Here is a 21,440-nt window from a genome sequence, read left to right as displayed (position 1 = left end):
AACCCGTATCACCCATAGAAAAACAGTGGTTGTCATTGTAAATGGACTTTTCTGGCCCACACATTATTAATAATTATTAATTAATTATTAATAATTTGGCTAGTCGTACGATGGAACCCAGCAGCTTCAAGCATCTTTACCATGTTTTTGTAGATTACTGCATCCTTCACTGTCCCAGTGATTTGTCTACATATTTCTTGGTATCCGTTCACATGGTCAACCATGTTATGGTCGACAGTCATTAGGTCGACCACTATTGGTCGACATTGACATGGTCGACATGGACACATGGTCGACACATGAAATGGTCGACACATGAAAGGTCGACATGAAAAGGTCGACATGAGTTTTTTAACTTTTTTTTTCTTTTGGGAAACTTTTCCATACTTTACGATCCACATGGACTACGATTGGAACGGTAAAGTGTGCCGAGCGAAGCGGTAGCGGAGCGACGGCACCATGCCCGAAGCATGGCGAGCGAAGCGAGCCATGCGAGGGGACGCGGTGCACTAATTGGGGTTCCCAGTCACTTTACGCAAAAAACGACACCAAAAAAAGTTATAAAACTCATGTCGACCTTTTCATATGTCGACCATTTTCATGTGTCGACCATGTGTCCATGTCGACCATGTCAATGTCGACCAATAGTGGTCGACCTAGTGACTGTCGACCATAACATTGTCGACCATTCATACCGGAACCATATTTCTTCATCCCCTCTGATCCTAAGCAGCTCCCTAACCTCCTCATCACTATAATTTGCCATTTTAAACTGTATTCTGTATAATAAAACGCTCCCTTCACTCTCATGTGTTTCCTCCAGTTTATTTCTTGCTTCTGCCTGGTGACATCACGCATGGAGACAGCCTATCACATTCTGTGGCTTGGAAATACAGTTTCTGAGCCTTTCACACTGCACAATGAAACGGGTCTGAACCGTGTAGGACCCCGCTTTTTAACCGTTTCAAAATACCGGTATTTTGAAAACGGTAAATTCAAGGTGGCCCTTTCACACCGCAGCTAGAACCGTTTTGGAAGGCTTAAAAATCGCCAATTTACCGGGTTAAAGCTGCGGTGTGAAAGGGGTATAATAAGGGTCACTAATTAAATCCCCATTAATCAGTGTGAAGCAATGTAACACAGTCAGGTGCTGTTGCTCTGTCAGTATATGTCTTACAGTAACCACTTGTGCCATACTTGCCTACCCTCCAGGAATGGCCGGGAGGCTCACGAAAATCGGGTGGCCCTCCCGGCCCCCCGGAAAGGTGGGCAAGCCTCCCGCTTTCCGTGCTGCCCCTCCACGACCCTCCTCGGCCGCCTGCAGCAGAAAACAAGTGGGCGGTCCGAGGGGGTCCGATGACACGATTCGCGCTGGAGCCACAGTGACGCGATCATGATGCCATGCCCCAAGGACTGTCCACTACCCTATTGGCCACACCCCCAAAACGCCCATCCTGCTGCTGGCCATGCCCCCATGCACCTACAACGCTGCCTCCTCCCAGAGGAGGGGGCAGCAAAGTAGGTAAGTATGACTTGTGCACTACATGCCTGTTATAATAATAATAATTATTAATTAATTAATCTCCAATATAATTGCCCAGATCTGTCACTCTGTGACTGTGTGGCTAACGCTAGGCGTGGCTAGGAGCTCTCATTGGGTTAGCAGCAGGTCTATCACACCCAGTCCACAGCTGATTGGGCGAGGAACGCCCTCCCACACAGGTTACATCCAATGGGAGGCTCTGTCCTTTGGTTGCTGTGTATTCCCAGAGCAGGACTAAGGGCTGTAACACACTTGCCGGCTTTTGCCGGGCGGGAAAAATAACCATGCCGGTATTGTAATTAACAGTGTAAGGGGTAGGGTCCTTTCACACAGCACGGCCCCGGCTCGGCTGCCTGGTTGCAGCCGGAAATATCCACTGGAAGGTCCGGCTGCCGGGGCGGGGCCGTGCCGTCTTTGAAGGCAGAGAACCGTGTGTGTGAATTAGAGCTTTCACACACAACGGTTTTTTTTCAAGCCGTGTCTGATGCATTACACACGGCTCAAAGCCATTGTGTGTGAAAGACTCTGCCGGATGGCAAAAAGCCAGACAAAGTTTGTCTGGCTTTTTGCCATCCGGTGTAAACCGGGTAGTGTGTTACAGCCCTCTCAGTGGGGCTGATGGAGCTACAGCAACAGCTCCACGCCCCAAAATAGGCCCACTGCATCTGCAGTAACATACCCTCCAACAATTTACACATAAACATCGCTACAAATTCGAAAAAGGGCGCGCCCCTTTTCCTATACTTTCAATGGAAGTTTGGAGAGCCAAAAATCGATACAGACCATAAAAAAAATGGCTGACAGCCGACGGCTGTCGTTGCCTAGCGATCACCTCTGCCTAATTGACAGGCAGAGGCGGTCGCCGGGCGGAAGGGGGCAGCACGACGGCGTTTGCCTGCCGTTTTGTGGCCGCGGTCCGGCCAACGTAGACGTGGCCGGACCGTGAGGTGAGCGGCCCGCAGCGGCTGTGTGACATCACACGCAGCCGCTGTGACCCAGGCAGTGACGAGTAACTCCCGGCCAGCCGCAGGAGCTGCGCTGGCTGGGAGTTACTCTTCAAGTACAAAAGCATCGCCGCTGCGCGATGCTTTTGTACTTGTGCGGGATGGGGGGGGACCTGACATGCGGGGCGGACTAGCCCTGTGCTGGGCGTTCCCCCGTATGTCAGTGTAAGTGATCGTAGCTGTGCTAAATTTAGCACAGCTACGATCAGGTCGGAATGACCCCCTATGTCCTGCTGCCAGTCCGCCTGCCCCCTCCGGCATCAACAATCCCCACTCCCTAGCCACGGCGCACGTAGAACAAAAGCTGCTGCGGCCACCGGCATAGCCCTCCCTGCGCCGCATACTCTCTGAGCCCTGGAGCCTCCTCTGCGTGTGATGTCACAGAGGTGCCTCCCCGCCACAGCCGCGCCCAGATCCCCAGAGGCCCTGACTCCACAACACAGCACCTGGCCGGCCTGGAAGCCCCGAGATGGCTAATGTAACGGATAGAGTGGGTGATATCGTGGAGGGTAATGTCGTACACGTACACTGCACAGCACTCTCACCTTTTACATTGATTCAGCGAGTCAGTCAGTTCTGCCAGCCAGTCACTATTGTTAGCACCAGTGTCCCAACGCACTGCATTACAGGGAAGTATACGCACTAAATAAACTACAGCTCCTGGCAACCCTTAGTGTCAAAGCATTCAGGCACTATGGGCTGCTGGGAGCTGTAGTTTATTGAGTGCATCTTCTTCTTACACCGGCGCTAACAATAGTGATTGGCTGCTGTGCGAGTCTCCCAGAGAGCCACTGCCAAAGGGAGGACAGCAGCCTAGCTGCTTCCAGGAGGAGAAGCCGGAGAAGCATTACCCGCCTCTCCCCCACTCGCAGTACCTCCGGGCCCCATCCACGGCACCCGTACACCCCCCCTCTACCACCAGCGGTGGCTCCGGACCCCCTCCTCCACCCGCAGCACCCCTGCACCCGCCCCTCCCCCACCCGCAGTGGCTCCGGACCCCCACCCGCGGCACCCACCCCTCTCCCACCACCGCACCAGCCCCTCCCCCACCCGCACCACCCCCGCAACCACCCCTCCACCACCCACAGCACCCCCGGCCCCCCTCCCCCATCCGCGTCTCCCCCAACCACAGCACCTACTAGGTGATTCATCAGGCCCTGCGTGCGCTGTTCATGACGTTGCAAGGGGCTACGACCCCTTAACCATCGCACACCCTTTGTCCGTGCAATATTTAACCACTCACACAATTATGATTAGAGGTAATACTCCATATAATACAACTGTTGCACGCCACAAGAGCGTGCAAGGGTTAAGGGGGCATAGCCCCTCACGACGGTGTGAAGAGCGCCCGTAGGGCGCGATGAATCACCTAGTATTTTATAATTGTTTAGCAAATGCTGTTAACGGGTCAGAACTTCAGGATATGCTATACTAGCCACTAGTGAATTCATGGGAAATTACTAGTGAATAAATCTGCAAACATTCAGATTGATTAACATGTTTTTTTCCCCAGCTTTTCTCTCTTGATATCAATATATCCTGTGGCTCATCAGTGGTTTGAAAAGTTGTGTAACTTATATTATTGGTCAGGGCCGGTTCAAGCCCGCTCTGCACCCCGGGCAGGAAATGGGGGCGTGGCTTAATACAGGGGGCGTGGTCAATTACGCCCCCTGTACAGTAGTAGCGCCGCTTAAATGCTAAGCGGTGTGCGATGACGTCATCGCGCACCGCACAGCAAAAGGTCCTCTCCACAAAGGGAAACTAGACGCGTAGCGTGTAGTTCCCTTCGTGGAGAGGACCTTTGCTGTGCGGTGCGCGATGACGTCATCGCGCACCGCTCAGCAAAGGTCCTCTCCACGAAGGGAAACTAGACGCTACGCGTCTAGTTCCCTTCACAGGAGGCACAGCCGGGGGACACAGCGGGCAGCAGAGGGCACAGCAGTGGCGGATCTTGCCATGGTGCGGCGCCCTCCGGATGGCGCCAGCGCCCTCCGGAAGGTGGCGCCCCGGGCAAAAGTCCTGCTTGCCCGTGGCAAGATCCGCTACTGTTACTGGTGCATTGAAGGGTCTGATAACTAATGTTCCTGCTGAGCTGATGGGTCTGTCAATGAAATAATGAAAAACTTAATATACTGTAGTGTAGTGCAACTATTTTACCTGTTTCCACAGATAGAAATCCTGGAAGTATGACCTGTTGGGGATGCTTGAGGACTGTAGTTGAGAACCTGTGTTCTAGGGCACAGGTTCTCAAACTCGGTCCTCAGGACCCCATACAGTGCATGTTTTGCAGGTAACCCAGCAGGTGCACAGGTGTATTAATTACCCACTGACACATTTAAAGAAAGGTCCACAGGTGGAGCTAATTATTTAATTTGCGATTCTGTGAGGAGAACTGCAAAACATGCACTGTGTGGGGTCCTGAGGACCGAGTTTGAGTAGTTTGGGTATTTTGCTAATTCCAGAGCAAATAAGAGCATCATGCATGCCCTAGGGAAGCTATTTTGTGCATCTATTGTTAAGGAAATCCTTAAAACATGACATGTTGTGGCATGGTACTTTAAGAGACTTTTGACATTCACAATTGATAGCACTGGCTTCACACAATACTAATACTGTCAGGATAGTGGTGATTAATGAGTTAAATGAAGGCACATGTGCTCACATTATCAGCTGTCCAATCATGGCTCCTACCACAAGCAATAAATGACTTGCCTGCTGCTAGGGGTCTTCAGACAAGATGGGTTCTCTCAGATCAGGATGTGGGTTTATGATACTGGTCTGGAGTTGTGTGTTACAGTGTGATACGCAGCATCTATGGGACAGTTCCTCACATCTCCACTGTAATATTGGTAACATGGAGCTGTCCTTTCCTTTGTCAGTGAAAGGTGTTGCTTTTTCCATATCTGTGCTTGGTAAGTACAGGGTAGAGTGGTGTACCTTAGTAGTAGTTTAACCTGTGTCTTCAGCTACCGAAATAAATATCAACTATAATATGTTATTACTTTAATCTTTTTAATACTTATATTATGATAGAAATAATGCACATAATTTGACTTAGCTAACTGTGTGGATTAATCTAATAAAATATTTTACCTGGCAAAATGCTTTGTTCTAATGCGGTAACTTGGTGGAATCTATTGATGTACAAGTTACTGGATGTTTTGGTCTATCTCTGTTGCTTCAGCCCTGGGAACTGCAATAGTAAGAGGGATTCAAGAGTGGATTGTGTTGTTGAATATGGGCCATACAGTTAGCATTACTGCCTCACAGCACTGAGGTCATGGGTTCAATTCCCACCATGGCCCTAACTGTGTGGAGTTTGTATCATACTTGCCTACCTGACCCTCTCCATGAGGGAGAAAATGCTCTGTTCCTGGACTTTCCTGGTAATGTATGATTGCCATCACCTGTGGTGAAACACCTTTCTTATCAATTAACTAGCTCACCACAGGTGATGGCAATCATACATTACCAGGAACAGAGCATTTTCTCCCTCAAGGAGAGGGTCAGGTAGGCAAGTATGGTTTGTATATTCTCCCCGTACTTGCGTGGGTTTCCTCCGGGTTCTCTGGTTTCCTCCCACAATCCAAAAATATGCTGGTAGGTTAATTGGATCCCAAGATAATTAACCCTAGCGTGAATGTGGTTGCTTGTATATGAGATAGGGACTATAGATTGTAAGCTCCACTGGGGCAGGGACTGATGTGTATGGCCAAAATATTCTCTGTAAAGCGCTGTGGAATGTGTGTGCTATATAAATAACTGGAAACAAATATCTCCTAGTATAAGCAATGCATTATTGTACTCTAGCTTTGCTCTGTGAGGTCAGTTCTTTATATTGCAAACTGACAACCCCTGAATTCAACTGTTCAGGTGTTCCCTCCTATAACTTGTATAGGGCTGGTTTGGAAACATATTTTGTGTTTAGTACTACCCAGTCCCATTACAGGGTTCATATGGGTGTTTGGCATACCTCCCCAGTAGCGGATCTTGCCACGGGCAAGCAGGACTTTTGCCCGGGGGTGCCGCCTTCCGCAGGGTGCCATCTGGAGGGTGCTGCACCAGGGCAAGATCTGCTGCTGCTGTGTGCCCCCCGCTGCCCCTGGGAAGGGAAACTAGATGCGTGCGTGTCTAGTTTCCCTTCGTGTAGAGGTACTTTACTGTGCGGTGCGCGATGACGTCATCGCGCACCACACCATTTCAGTCTGTACAGGGGGCATAAATGACCATGCCCCCTGTATGAAGCCACGCCTCCTAATGCCGCCTGGGGCGCCAGAAGCCCCGGAACCGGCCCTGTATCTCCCATGGTTACAAAAAACAAGATGGGTTACCGGACTGCTAACAAAGCAACCCCATTTCTTTCTTTTAGTGGGGAACCTGGATTGTAAAATCCAGTGACAGAGGGGTCCATATGAATGATCAGATTATGATGGTGCTGTGTAACAAATCTACCTTGACTCCATCAGGGCTGGCTTGCCAATGCAACCCTCTTGTATAATCTGTCCTGTATGGTGATGACTGAACTCTAAGAGCAAACCCTTGGTACTATAGGAAGACCACTTCCACCTAACTCAAGCCTGTTGCTGTTCTGTTCAAAGAACACTTAGTAATGTTCTGCTTGTGAGTTGCAAACGTATTCAGCAACGAATGTTCATGTTGGGAAGTCTGTCGGTGGCTACTTCTGCCTGTAACAGGTTCTTCACATTATCACAACTATAAATGTTCTCTACTGAACACCAGAATGTTTCCATTAAATAGGAAAACTCCTCTGAGCCTGCTGTGGTAAACATCCATATCTATTTTTTTCCCTTTAGACTTCCAAGGCGAGCCTCACAGCCTCGACAATAACTCTGCGTGTGGCTTCTGGGTAGGACAGAGACTTGGTGACTCTGGGGTCATTAGTGCTGCTTATGATGGGTGCTATGTAACAGAAGAGGTAAGGACTCATTGACGTTCATGAGTAATGAGATGAACTGATGTTAACATCTGTAGGGACTTTGAACCTGACAAGTGGCTGAAGAGCTGGCCTGTCTGTCTCCCACTGACTCCTGCTACAGTGTATGGCTAATGTCACATCGGTGAGCTTGCACACTCCTAGTTTCCACTACACTAGTGATTTGGATGTGTAGTCCTAATGTTCCCTGGTGCATGTGAGCGAGCAACCATGCTTTCTTCACTCAATTTATATGTAGGCTTTGCCCTCTTTACCCCATAGGGTTTCTATGTCCCTGTATGGCTATGGTGATTCTTTGGTGTCGGCCATAAACTGTCCGTTCTTGGCCAGGGATGTGCACAGATGTAGACTGGTGACGCATAGGTTGGCCTCTGGATGCTCCATCGGGTAGTACCTACTCGCGGGTGATCTGGCGCCTGACCACTTGCTATGCCGGCATTCCTGTGCATAACGCTGCATGGGATTGACTGCTATATCTTGCCGTGTGGGGGCATTTAGGGGTAGATGTACTAAGCTTTGGAGAGGGAAACTGAAAAATAAGTATCTGATTGGTACTCTCTCTCTCCCCAAGGCTTAGTACATATCCTGCAGAGACTCTGAATCCAGTTTGATCAACTGAAGATCCACGAGTTCCACTACTATAAACATATTTTTTTTTTTTTTTTTGTGTGTGTGGCAAATGCTCTCTAAACAGAGGGCCAGATGATACCCCTTCGGTGCCATTCAATTCTCTAGCATGCGTATATTCCTATTAAAAGCATACTGTAAAACTACTGGGATAGTCTTGAGCTTGTAATGAATGACTAGAAGCCAAAGTTATCTGTATCCCCAGGCACCTTAATCTGAATTCTCATTACTTTTATTCCAATTTACAACACGCGTGCGTCCGAGGTAGAACTATGTTAACTTCCATTGTCAAAAGTGTATTTGTGAAGGCCAAACCCGTGTTACTGGCTAGTCATACTGTGGGCGGGATATACTAATGGGTATGGCTGCTATCACAGCGATGCTAATTGCATATGTGATTAGTAAGGGAAAAGACGGCTCTTCCGATAATAGCTGTCCTTTGCGGTCTGTCGAGCCCTGGACTTCCAGATTTATGCGCAGAGTGACGGGGCATGCTGCAAGGGATTTGATGGGATCCCTCACGCCAGTGCTGCGGAGGGAAGCCCATAGGTTTCTTTGGGGTCATGCCAGCAAAAGCTGGTGTTCCCCAACAGTTTGTATATCCAGAAAATGTGGTAAATGGGAGTTTTAACGCATTTTCCATCTAGTACATTCCGCCCTATGTCTTATGAGTCAGTGTAGGACATGCAAGAGCCCATGTGCCCGATAACTGGTCCTTATGTACATTTGTTCAGGTACGCGGTGGAGGGAAGGGACAATATTTATCAATGCTTGGTGATAAACTTCACCCCTTGGTTCCTTCAGATTTCCAGAACCATCATGACCAAATAAACATCAAACCTATTTTGAAAGCCCTAAACCAAATATGACTGGAAATATGTCTACAACCTAATGCTTGAGAAGACATGTGGCCTCCTAAAATCTGCGGCTTGGTTCCCTAACTCTGAAACTGTATATGCAATCCCTCTTCTTTTTTTTCTTTTTTTTTTGGGGGGGACCCATGTGTTCTGGATTAATGGGACAAAGACAATGGGCTTCTCTGCTACAAGCTACGCTCCCTTCACTGAGTAACTCCATTACTAAATAACTGAGCACTTGTGTTGTATGCAGAGAGGCTGTATTATACCTTTTGTATTGACAGGATGGAGACTACGTGATGACTCTGCTTCTGGAAGAGATCGTAAACAAAACTATGAAACAATACAAAGTGGAAAAGAAGTGTCCGGTTATGCCTGGTAACTTGCCCTTCATGAGTTGTACGATTAACGTTGTGTTGCCCATTTGGCTTTTCCTTAGAATGGTAGATTATTCCTTTTATATTGTATTAAACGTTGATTATAAAGATTTACTATGGAGATACACACTGAACAGCACAGAATGAACCACAATGGAATAGCAATATATTACACACTGCAATTGGCAGCAATCTTTATTATGATTCTTTCCTGTTGGCTACCATGGAGGCAGCCATTTTGTGGGATGAATTTCCTGAGAATGTAGTTCTCTAGGGTCAAAGAGGAAGCTGAGACACTTGTTCCTGGTGAGGTTGTAGTATCAAACTATTGGACCACCCACAGAAATATCTCAATCTTGTGTAAAACTGTGCTGTAACAAGCTCATTAAAGGTTATACAAGGACAGTAAGCAATACCTAAACCTTGGTTCTACTTCCAAGGCTGAGAAAAGCAGACTAATGTTTCTTCTTGTCCATACAGTAGCCATGGATGCTCCCAGCCCAAGTGTATGTTTTGCTGTTGTGCAAGCAGACCGGCTATCCTGTGCAAATGGGCCTGTATCAGGAGACCTCTGCGAGGAAGTGGGATGCTGTTATTCCGCAACTGATTCTACAATGCCCTGTTACTATGGTAACAAATGTAAGTACTGTTTGCATGCCATATCTAAAGTTGTTGGCATAACTGTGTAAAAGCATGGCTAAAGGGCCCTACACATTTAAAGATCTGCCGCCAAGCTGCCCGACAGCGGATACGGGCAACGCGGCGGGGGGGGGGGGGGGGCTGCATGCACAGCCGAATGGGCACCAGTGATGAACAAGCCGGGGCCACGCATCGTTCATCGCTGGTGACTCCACACTCAAAGATATGAACGTTATCTCGTTCAATAATGAACGAGATCGTTCATATCTTTGAGGATTATCGGCCAGTGTGTAGGGCCTATAAATCTAAATTATAATTCTCAACCTTGTGGCTGTAACCCTCCCAGGTTATCTTCTCATGGCTGTCATAGACCATGGGATAGAGAAGGCTAAAGCCTAATGGTCTCTAGAATCAGAAGTATATTGTCCGCATAATAAAGCGCCTAAAGGATTCTATGTGACTCGTGACTTGGTCCTGGGTTAATTGGTTGCAATTTGAGCCTTATGCCCATGTTCATAAGCAGCCCTTTGTTCCCCACAGTGACTACACAGTGCACAAGTGACAACTACATGGTGGTTGCGGTGTCTAAAGATCTGACTGTCCCATCACTAATCCTGGACTCTGTCAGTGTGGTTGGCTTGGACTCTTCTTGCCAAGGGCTGCTGGTTACTAAGAGTAACTCCTTTGTGGTATTCCGGTTCCCCTTATCTTGTGGAGGTGGAAGTCAGGTAGGTAAAAACCGTAGGCCAGAGTGTTCTGCATTGCATACCAAGGACAGATCTGTCTCTACTCGACACTTGCCTATGCACAATAGGACTAGACGTATCAAGCCTTGGAGATTGAGAGTACCAGCCAATCTGTTCCCTTTCAGCTGTGTTTGAAAACGGACAGCTAAGAGCTGACTGATACTGTATCACTCTCCAAGACTAGTACATCTGCCCCTTGGAGAGATAGTGGGAACAGTTGAATGAGGCAACTGATCTTCTAGCTGTAATTTCAAAGACTGTGCTACATAAATTACCATTAGAAGCTGCTTTGGGCAACTTCTCCATTTTCTGAGTCTTGATACATCTCCCCCAGAATGCTGTTGGACACATTGTAGCAACTTGAATGTTGCCATGTACTGTGTGTATTGCAGCAGAGTAAACTGTTAAAATGATTCTACACAGGGGGCAGATGGTGCAATGGTCTATGAGAATACTATTGAAGCTGTAAGGAGCACCGTCTCATGGAATGGTTACTCCATAACACGAGACAGTACTATGAGGTAAGCAAAATATACCTTGCGATCCATGCACAAGCAGTAAGTTGGTATTCCTGTGCTAAATATAGGTATATCCTTTTATTTGTGCTCTCCAGGGTGACTGTTCGCTGCAGCTTTTCCCAATCTGGTGTTGTACCTATACAGGTTCATGTATCAACACTGCCGCCACCACTTCCTGTTACAACATCTGGACCACTATCTCTGGAAATGACAATAGCCCAAGGTGATTATAACTATCAAGTCAGTCTATTGGACTCTAAGTCTTCACACACTGTCCAACTTTCGTTTTACCTATTCATGAGTTCTTTTGAGACAAAGGAGGATATTTAGAAACTCTTCTATAGAGCAGGGAAGCTTCCCATATCAACCAATCGGCTTATAGCTACTGCTTTTTTAAATGTTCTATAAAAGTTAGGTAGGTGACTGGTTGCTATAGGAAACTGGTCCTCTCCGCTGCTTAGAAGGCGTTCAAGGTTGGATGCAGGTTTGTGGGACCCCCTAATAATAAAATTATAAGTATTTTGTTTAGGTGCTGTCTTGTTAATCTGGCACTGAAAGCTTCAGTGCCACACCAAAGAACACTATGAACTGCTACTAAATTGTTGGCCAACTAAAGTTTGGACGGTATCTGGGGAACCACATATATAACCTAAGGTTTTATCCTTCTTGCCTTGCAGATATGGATTATACGTCGTATTATTCTGAAGGGGACTACCCTGTGGTTAGAGTGCTTAGAGATCCAGTCTACTTGGAGGTCCACCTTCTGCACAGAACTGACCCAAGCCTCCAACTGATCTTAAATGACTGTTGGGCCACCAACTCTGTGGATTCCACTCGCAGCCCCCAGTGGCCCATCTTGTTGAATAGGTAGCAAGCCAGCAGCACAGACACTGCTACAACTACTCCTTTAGCTTGTGACTTAAATGTTGTCCTTACTGTTTTTTGTTTTTCAGTTGTCCTTTCAATGGTGACAACTACGTTACTCAGCTGGTTCCTGTTCAAGGCCCTACAGCAAGTGTTCTCTTCCCAACGCACTACAAACGCTTTATCATCAGCACCTTCACATTTGTAGACTCGACCACCAAAATTCCTCTCAATGGACTGGTAAACTGAAATGTGCAAATGTAAAGCTCTCCTGTGTAGATGTAACCAGTAAATGTATTAAAATATAACCTTCCCACAGGTCTACTTTCACTGTAGTGTTTCCATTTGTGTCCCATCTGCCACAGAGAACTGCATGGTTTCCTGTAATCCAAGGAAACGTGAGTATTACATCTCTATTCCTGGAGGAATCTATACATGCCTTTTAACAGTACAATTGCAACTGTTTCTAGGATTCCAAGAATGGACTACTACACTAGTATTACTACTGGATGCATGAGCACAAGTTTGTGGTTGGGGGGAACTTTTTTATGCTGAGGGGGGAGAAAACCCTAATTGCTCTATCTTCTCAGGGAGAATGCATAAACGTCATGATCTGGAACCTCTAAAGAACATGGTGACTTCAAATGGACCAATCAAATTTATTCCTATTGACAAAGGTCTTAAACTGGAAGGTAAAACATACCTTATTGTTACACACCGAGCATGCATATTACATTGAGGTGTAATCTAGGCACAACATAATTATTTCTTGTCTCAATTCTTGTGTTTAGGCCATCTTCAGTCTGAATATTCTACAATGGACCTTGTCGGAGCAGTAGCTGCAGCTGGTGCAGTGGCATGTGTGACTGGAATTATTTTGGCTGTATGGTTTCACCATAAGAATCTAGCTGCAAAAAGCACAATGTGAGCTGTTGAATAAACTGTCTTTTTAAAGCGCTAATGTCTGTGTCTAATTCTAATAGAGCAGAAAACTGGGTAGCTCAATGAGTCATTACCAGAGTCTGATTTAGGTCTTTGCTATATGAGGGGTTATATGTGTTGTATTGGCTGGCTCAGGGCTTTTAGCACAGCATTTCATTTTTTTACAAAACCTAAAGTATAACTTTGCAGAAGGTTAATGGGGTAGAGTTTTGTATGGCTGCCAGGCAAAGCTCCACTCAACAGAGTATACCAGGCAGTATATTTTATTCTGTGACTGTACTGTGCCCTCTGACTCGCATCTCATAGCTGCATCACGTTTTTAAAGGATTACTGCTTATTACTGTAAATAACTCTAAGAATCAGAAGTGTGCATTTAGCAGAGTCACCTTTGCCGCAATAACTACTTCTCTAGCCTTGCGTTTAGGTAAGAAGCCAACTACGGCACGGAGAAACAGTATTGTTAAATGAGCATTGTCATTTCATCATGGGCTGCTACTGTATGTACTGTAGAATCTCTGAATCTGTACTCCCACTTCCAACACGGTTATTGGCCAGGCAGAGAGAGTCTGAAGCCTTTGCAGCCATAACATCTGCATCTGGTGCAGATCTACACTGTAGCTCAGGCTGGTGATGCACACATGGGTACAGCCAGTAATCCTCAAATCTAGCCATTCTGGAAAACAGCAGATGTCCCCCTCCTTTTAGGATGTCTGTGCTGCCAGTGAAGGGTAATGGGCTGGGGGTCTGCCTGGCTGATGTCTGTGCATAGTTATTGGAGCTGGAGGGGATCCAGCAAAGCCTCTCCAGACTCTCTGGTCTCCATTGCCGGGTATAGAGGAGGCTGTCACAGGATTGTGTTGCTAGCTGCTGAACACTAGATAAGTTGGGGATGCGGTCATGCTGGAATTAGGCTGAGTGGGGGGGGGAGGGTTAGGTTTGGGCGGGTGGGAGGAGTTGGGTTAGGCACCCCCGGGGGGGGGGGGGGGGCGGGGGGGTAGGTTAGGCTGCGGATAGAGAGGGTTAGGTGGGCGGGGACAGTAGAACATCCCTTACTTGCCCCCTGTCTGTTATGATCTTTCAGATGGCGATGTTAGTACTGGGCTCCCGTGCGGTGGAGTAACATACTGATCCCTTAAATTGCCAGTCTCAACAGTTTTCAAAGAGGTTTATGGTGGTGAGTTGATAAATGGGATAAAGCTGTGATCGTCTAGTTTAGTAGACTGTCTGCTGCTGAAGGGCCACTGCTTCCTGCATCTCAAGGGGCTTTTTGCACATGTAGTGCCTTAGAAACTTGATCTGTCTTCTGAATTAGTTTAACTTATAAGTGAAATTTAAAAAAATGCTCTGTATCCTGAGGCCTATGTTCTTATGCTTTCAAATATGATTCTATTATCGGAGAGTGGTTCCACATGTAGTCCATATTGATTCCTGCAGGGAGGCTTCATTCCAGTATAGCCACAGAAACCTATTAATGTACATGTGATGCCACTTTGTCACTGTTAGAGTGCCACAGATGGAGATGGATGTCTTTCACGGAGCACTGAAGAGTCCCTGTGAAATTGCCAATACAGCTTGCATATGCTACCAGATATAGGGGCATATGTATCAAAGCTTGGAGACAGGACGAACAAATCGGACTCTCTCCCCCCCCCCCCTTTTTTTTTTTTTCCCCTTTCCTTCTCCCTCACTCCGCTGGACAGATGAGGAGCTGTATGACACCCCTGCTCCAGGAAGCATGACCAGCGAGTGTTGCAGAGTATGGCTGTACTGCTTTACCTCCACTGGTTAAGCATTTGGGCTATTTGTAGATCAAGGTATCTGATGGGTACACAGATGCTGCCACACCACCAGTAGTACACAAATATTCCAACAAACATCATTTTTTTTATACGGGTTTTTCAAGTTACTACCCTTCCTTTTATAGTACACTATGAATGGGTACAAGTTTGTGTTATGACTGATTTGCATAAAGCCCTGTTGGGCAGTAAGATGGGGAATAGGTTCCTTACACATTACACTGGCAGCAGATTTTTAGAGTCTCTAACCTTTGTAGCATTAAAGATGCAATGTTCATTCAGTGTTTGTAACTATACTTGTTTAACCATGGGTGTAGCTATAGGACATAGGTCTGCAAACTCAGTCCTCATTACACCACACAGTGCATGTTTTGCAGGTCTCCTCACAGAACCATAATTGAAATAATTAGCTCCACCTGTGGACCTTTTAAAATGTGTCAGTGAGTAATTAATACACCTGTGCACCTGCTGGGTTACCTGCAAAATGTGCACTGTGTAGGGGTAATGAGGACCAAGTTTGCAGACCTATGCTATAGGGCACAGGTTCTTAAACTCGGTCCTCAGGAACCCACACAGTGCATGTTTTGCAGGTCTCCTCACAGAATCGCAAGTGAAATAATTAGCTCCACCTGTGGACCTTTTAAAATGTGTCAGTGAGTAATTAATACATCTGTGCACCTGCAAAACATGCACTGTGTGGGGTCCTGAGGACTGAGTTTGAGAACCCCTGCTATAGGGGTTGGTGTTGCTATGGGATCCTGATCATTAAATTATCTACCATGCTCCTGGAATTAGCTGCTATGCAGGGGAGTCTTGCCTGGGAACAGGGACTCATAAGTGGAGGTTTGTGTCTTTGCCTCTTTCATGCCCAACAGTGATGGTCCATCGCCTGTGCTCAGATTTCACACCCATAGGCACAGCTGTGCTGATCAGTGAGCCTGGCACTGGCAAAGGTTGGCTACACACTTGTCAATATATCATTTGTCCAGTTGATGAATGATATGTTGTGAGCTGATTGCACAGACCCTCCAACATGACCCATCCCACTAGGTACAAAATGCTTTGTCCCTGGACTTTCCTCTTAATTTATGATTTCCATCACCTGTGTTGAACTAGTTAAATGATAAGAAAGCTGTTTCTTAACAGGTGATGGCAATAATAAATTGAGGGAAGTCCAGAAACAGAGCATTTTGTACCTAGTGGGGCAGATCATGTTGGAGGGTATGATTATTAGGTGTGTACATCAGATATGCTTGAACAACGTTGTTCAGACATATCGCAGCAGCCCTGCCGCACAGCCAACGTAGGCCTAGCTATGTGTGAGCGGCCCACTGCCTGTCCATACCCTGGCTGCAGGGACTGACATCACAGCTGGATGGGCAACTCCAAATGCCCACGCAGTTGTGACATCTGCACAGACATAACGAGTGGCAGATTGGTAAATGTATCTGCTTACCTAATTGGCCACTCTGGCAGCAGACATGTCGCCCAGGTGTGTATGCAGCCAAAGAGTGAGCGTCTCAATTTACAGCTTATGTGTAGGGGATTGGACTCCGGAAAGGAACACAGGAGCTGATGTATTATGGGTGGAAGATGATAATGCACCAGCCAGTCATTACGGGTCTGAAAAATGACAGGAGCTGATTGGCTGGTGCGTTATCACCTTCCACTTATCAGTTGTTTATTGCTGCTTTATCTCTTCTCCAAGCTTAATACATTTGCCCTATGGTGCTGATATTAAGAAGATCTCCAAAAAAGTGGTATTTCCTGCATTCGGAAGATAGGAGTTTTTTGTCAGGAAAAAAATAATTTTGTTATCCCTAATGCACACTGAGTGAAAAATAATACTACATAATCAGGTAATACGGAGATCTTAGTTGCGTATATCTGCAGATATAGGGTTAAGCCCCTAGGCCGATCGGCAAGGCGTCTTCGTCACTGGGGGTCCCTAATAGTAGGTATGGGTCCGGGGTGCAGGACCTCATGTCTGCACAGGTCAGCTACCCCAGGTCAGCACACAGGTGAAAATTAATAAGGGTTAATAAGAAGCACATAAGTGCTGTGTAAGTGAAGTGTGATTAAAATAATACAAAAAATATATACAAAGTGATAGGGAAAATGGACCCATACCTAGTATTAAGGATCCCCAGTGACAGAGATGCCTTGCCGATCGGCCTAGGGGCTTAACCCTATATCTGCAGATATACGCAACTAAGATCTCTGTATTACCTGATTATTATGTAGTATTATTTTTCACTCAGTGTGCATTAGGGATAACAAAATGTTTTTTTCGTACACAGAATTACCCCTCCCTTTTAGCACCTGAGTGACATCACAATCTGAGCAGCTTGCCAATAAATGTGCATTTGAAATGTCACCATTGCAAATAAGGTGAAAATTGAAATACAAAAAAATGTACTGGTGTACCACATTAATGACAATTATGTGGAGACAGGTGTCCCCTAAAAGCATTGGGGGCACCTTCAAAATGTTGTAATGGGGCCCATGGCAATGGCTTCTCTTGAACAGAAAAGCTACAGTATGTGCTTCAATACCTAGAACAACGCATTCCGCAAAACTATGGTCTGTGAAACTCTTCTTAGTAGCCGTTGACATGTGACCTTTGTAAGCATTGCTTGCACACCGGAGTAAGTTACAGATAAAATTATTTTATTTATAAGAAAGTGTTTGGTCAGCGAGGTTTTTATAGTAATTTATTGACCAAGTTGAATATCAAAGAACTGTGATTTGGATCCCATATCCTCAGCAGTGGCTCCCAGTTCCTGGCTCACCGTAATCTGCTTGTTCAACCTCTCTGCACTGTGGCGGATGCCGTAGCCAAAATATATAATGAAGCCTGCGAGTGAGAAAACAGGACGCACTTTGTTACTCATAGTCTAGAAGACCTATGAATGACATTATGAGGATTCTAGTGTTCAGAATAAGTTGTTGTGCCAAATTAATGAATGTTTGCATCAGAGAACTTACCAAGTACCATCCAGATGGCATAACGGAGCCATGTGTCCAGACTCAACTGAGCCATCAGGTAAATATTAACTAGGATGCTAAGGACTGGTAGAAATGGCAGACATGGGACCTACAAAGAAAAAAAAATATATATTTTATAATGGCAAATGGTCGTATTTATGCAAAAACAAGTCTGAATTAATATCTCGTACAATACATCAATTATAGTGTTATCAAGATTTGTGCATTAAAGGATATGTTCACTTCCACAAATATACATTTCAAGCCTTCTGGTGTCTGGTTCACGGATCAAAATTGGGAGTGCCCGTGCACAAGAAGTAAATCGGTAATTAATGACATGCAAAACCACCAATCTGCAGAGCAATGATAATGTTTGGATTTGCTGTTTGCACAAGCAATAGGAAAAGAGTGGATGTGGGGTAGGGTTATGGAGTAAATGCACTTTGTTTATGGACAAGTGGAAAATGGGTAATAGGGATGAGAGGAAGCGAGTTCAGAAGTGTTTCTGGCCGAGCACGCCAATTTCCTCTCTGCAAAATGGACTTGAATTCTGCAACAGCTCATTGTTGGCGGAGATTGCGGATATTCTGATACGTTTAATTAAACCCTGCTGCCGCATGTTTTTTAGATCAAAGTGCAAATACAGAATCATTTTAGAACGGTCATGTAAGTTTTATTTATTTATTTTATAAAATAGCCTGCAAATCCTCAACCTGCCCCAGGGCGAAACAGTCTGAGGCTGCTTGAAAGTATAACAGAAAATGTGCATGGGATTCCCTCTGCCATACTGAAAACCAGCCCAAGGCACCACTTCACTTGCAGGACATACGGAATAATCGGATCGGATCCCTCTTTGTGACCCATTGCTCCTCCCTATAAGAACGTGCAGGAGCTCAAGAACGAATACCAGGATTTCAGTTTTTGGAGTTTGCTGAATATTAAGTAATATAAGTAGTTTGGATACTGTCCTTCTGTGTAGTCAATAAGGTGTCATCTGATCATACCATGCTATTTGGCAGGCATGGATTCCCATGACAAGTGGGTGCAGGTACGCTGGCCACCTGCACCCACAATAGTTATGCCAGTAACTGCGTGTAAGTCTGGGTTCACAATATAATTTGGATACAATATCTGTCCAGTGAAATCGCTCTTGTATAACTAATGATAAGAGCACAGCGTAGATCGGTGCTGGCCAAACCGGTCCTTGAGATCTACCAACAGCTCACGTTCTCCCGTTTTCCAGACCACCTGCCTGGTGCATTCATTCCTGACACATTCTACAGATCCACAGGTGGTCTGGAAAACATGAACTGCTGGTAGCTCTTGAGGCCCGGTTCGGCCACCCCTGGCATCGAGGATGTGTGCACAGTCATTAGCACTCACCATGAATGCGGCTTTACTCTGATTTTGTGGCTGTCTCCAGATGAAGATGGTGATCGCCGCTATTCCAAAGAGAGAAAGGACAAGCGGAGTAACACACCAAAATGAGCCGGATAACACATACCGTGATCCTGCTGTAGACACCACGCTCGCTATGCAGACCAGGACGGCTGGAAGTAGAGAAGTTTGTCTGTAGTTATGGTTTTGTCTTAATATTTTAACCATCATTTTATTTTGTATCGAGGTTAAGTTTAAGAAAACAGGATTAGTGTAATAATATTGGAGTCCACATCTGGTGCTTATGGTGGTAACCACATGACAGTGTGGACAGGTAACCCATCCCTAACAGTCTCATAGTATTATTGTGTAGTAGATTTTAATGGCTATCCCATTCTGAATGTAATGGTGATCCCTTTAGATGCTTCAAGATTATCGTGAAGTTTGTCCAATGTGCTCCACACCTGAACTGCTAACTAACAACATCTACTCAATACTAGACGATAGCAGTGTACTGACCTCACCAGCCTGTGTTACCATCACCTCCATCCACTATCTCCCTCACTGCCATCCATCACTGCCTTATAGTCCCCCCATCAGCATCTACCCAGCTGTCTGTGCTGTGCCACTGACACAGGTCTGTTCATCTCACTCCTCAGCCATGCTGTATATGGTGCAGCATTCCTTCTCTATTTCTGCTCACTAGAGCTGTTCCTCCATATTCCTCAACTCACACTCAGCCATGCTGTGTATTATGCAGCATTCCTTCCTCTTCACTGCTACTCACTAGAGCTGTTCCTCCATATTCCTCTACTCACACTCAGCCATGCTGTGTATTATGCAGCATTCCTTTCTCTTCACTGCTGCTCACTAGAGCTGTTCCTCCATATTCCTCTACTCACACTCAGCCATGGTGTATATGGTGCATCGTTCATTCTCCACTGCTGCTCACTAGAGCTGTTCCTCCATATTCCTCTACTCACACTCAGCCATGCTGTGTACTATGCAGCATTCCTTCCTCTTCACTGCTGCTCACTAGAGCTATTCCTCCATATTCCTCTACTCACACTCAGCCATGGTGTATATGGTGCAGCATTCCTTCTCTATTGCTGCTCACTAGAGCTGTTCCTCCATATTCCTCTACTCACACTCAGCCATGCTGTGTATTATGCAGCATCCCTTCCTCTTCACTGCTACTCACTAGAGCTGTTCCTCCATATTCCTCTACTCACACTCAGCCATGGTGTATATGGTGCATCATTCATTCTCCACTGCTACTCACTAGAGCTGTTCCTCCATCAGCCTCTACTCACACTTTGCCATGCTGTATATGGTGCATCATTCATTCATCTCCACTGCTGCTGACTAGAGTTGTTTCTCTATATTCCTATACTCACACTCAGCCATGCTGTATACCAGTGACGTGAGGTGGCGTGAGGCGCAGAACTCCTTCTCTACTGCTGCTCACTAGTGCTGATCCTCCATATACCTCTACTCACACTCAGCCATGCTGTATATAGTGCAGGATTCCTTCCTCTCCACTGCTGCTCACTAGAGGTGTTCCTCCATATTCATTTGCTCACACTCAAATTAGTTTTATCTATTTCTGGCCTCCTCTCTTCTTCCAATCACTCTTTGTGTGCTAATCCGCAGCTTCCTCCTCCCCTCCTATTTCCCCCTGCCCCCCCAGGTTAGTTCTTACCTCTCCTACTTTTATACTCCCCCCAATTGCCTGGTCAGTTCACTTCATTATCAATCATTCATCAATTTGCCTCCCCCTATCCCCATACATCTTCCTCAGCTACGCATGCTAGTCGGGTTCCTTCATGTTGGACCCACCAACTACAATGACATCACATGAGTGAACCAGTCCCGCCATTGAATGACATGTGAGTAATCCACTTCATGCTTTTAAACCTTCCCTCTTATGAGTAAAAAAGATGGCTTACAATGATGTCATGCCAAAATGTAATCTCTGAATAAGACTAATTGACACTAACTTAATGTCATCACACCCCGTGCCACTAGTATCGAGGAGCGTGCCGGACTGGGAACTGGTGGCTTCCGTACACCGATATCATAATGGTCATGGATTTCTCCGTTGCTTGTTTGTACAGTTTCTGTCTCTAACTTGTACCTATTGAAATCACAAAACAACAACTTTATTTATAAACCATCTCCAGCACAGACTATGTACTAGTTCTCAGT

The 21,440-nt window shown here is 46.1% G+C and overlaps 2 protein-coding genes across 8 annotated transcripts in view; one reads left to right on the top strand and one right to left on the bottom strand.

The window, feature by feature from the left end:
- Positions 1-5,268: 5,268 nt before the first annotated feature.
- On the top strand, positions 5,269-13,090 carry LOC134933463 (zona pellucida sperm-binding protein 4-like). 2 transcript variants are annotated; one of them, XM_063928691.1, is made up of 12 exons: positions 5,269-5,459; positions 7,362-7,483; positions 9,270-9,363; positions 9,846-10,001; positions 10,542-10,729; positions 11,171-11,268; positions 11,361-11,488; positions 11,943-12,132; positions 12,219-12,369; positions 12,449-12,527; positions 12,720-12,821; positions 12,921-13,090. In XM_063928691.1, exons 1-12 carry the CDS (start codon positions 5,285-5,287, stop codon positions 13,055-13,057), a joined length of 1,620 nt encoding a protein of 539 aa, XP_063784761.1. In that variant the 5' UTR covers positions 5,269-5,284; the 3' UTR covers positions 13,058-13,090. The 2 variants fall into 2 exon arrangements, with proteins under 2 accessions (XP_063784761.1, XP_063784760.1); XM_063928690.1 differs by having other exon boundaries at positions 9,843-10,001.
- A 4,426-nt stretch (positions 13,091-17,516) lies between these two features.
- LOC134933461 (cationic amino acid transporter 2-like) overlaps positions 17,517-21,440 on the bottom strand; it is a 170,239-nt gene continuing 166,315 nt past the window's right edge. For 5 of the 6 annotated variants that reach the window (XM_063928686.1, XM_063928685.1, XM_063928687.1 and 2 more), the window contains 4 exons: positions 21,233-21,369; positions 19,239-19,405; positions 17,856-17,964; positions 17,517-17,724 (listed from right to left, as the gene is read on the bottom strand). In XM_063928686.1, coding sequence (XP_063784756.1) covers positions 17,582-17,724; positions 17,856-17,964; positions 19,239-19,405; positions 21,233-21,369 — 556 coding nt within the window. In that variant the 3' untranslated portion in view covers positions 17,517-17,581. The remainder of the gene's footprint in view (positions 17,725-17,855; positions 17,965-19,238; positions 19,406-21,232; positions 21,370-21,440) is intronic. The other variant, XR_010179710.1, reaches the window with a different exon arrangement.

This window comes from Pseudophryne corroboree, chromosome 6, assembly GCF_028390025.1.
Source record: "Pseudophryne corroboree isolate aPseCor3 chromosome 6, aPseCor3.hap2, whole genome shotgun sequence".
Classification (NCBI taxonomy): Eukaryota; Metazoa; Chordata; class Amphibia; order Anura; family Myobatrachidae; genus Pseudophryne; species Pseudophryne corroboree.
This window is presented reverse-complemented; position numbering and strand designations above follow the sequence as displayed.

What these genes read in the sequence shown, in the direction of transcription:
- LOC134933463 (XM_063928690.1), top strand. Translation starts at nt 5,285, where the DNA reads ATGGGTTCTCTCAGATCAGGATGTGGGTTTATGATACTGGTCTGGAGT. An exon ending in TGGCCCATCTTGTTGAATAG is followed by an intron (nt 12,133 to 12,218) that starts GTAGCAAGCCAG and finishes TTTGTTTTTCAG; the next exon opens with TTGTCCTTTCAATGGTGACA. An exon ending in AAATTCCTCTCAATGGACTG is followed by an intron (nt 12,370 to 12,448) that starts GTAAACTGAAAT and finishes ACCTTCCCACAG; the next exon opens with GTCTACTTTCACTGTAGTGT.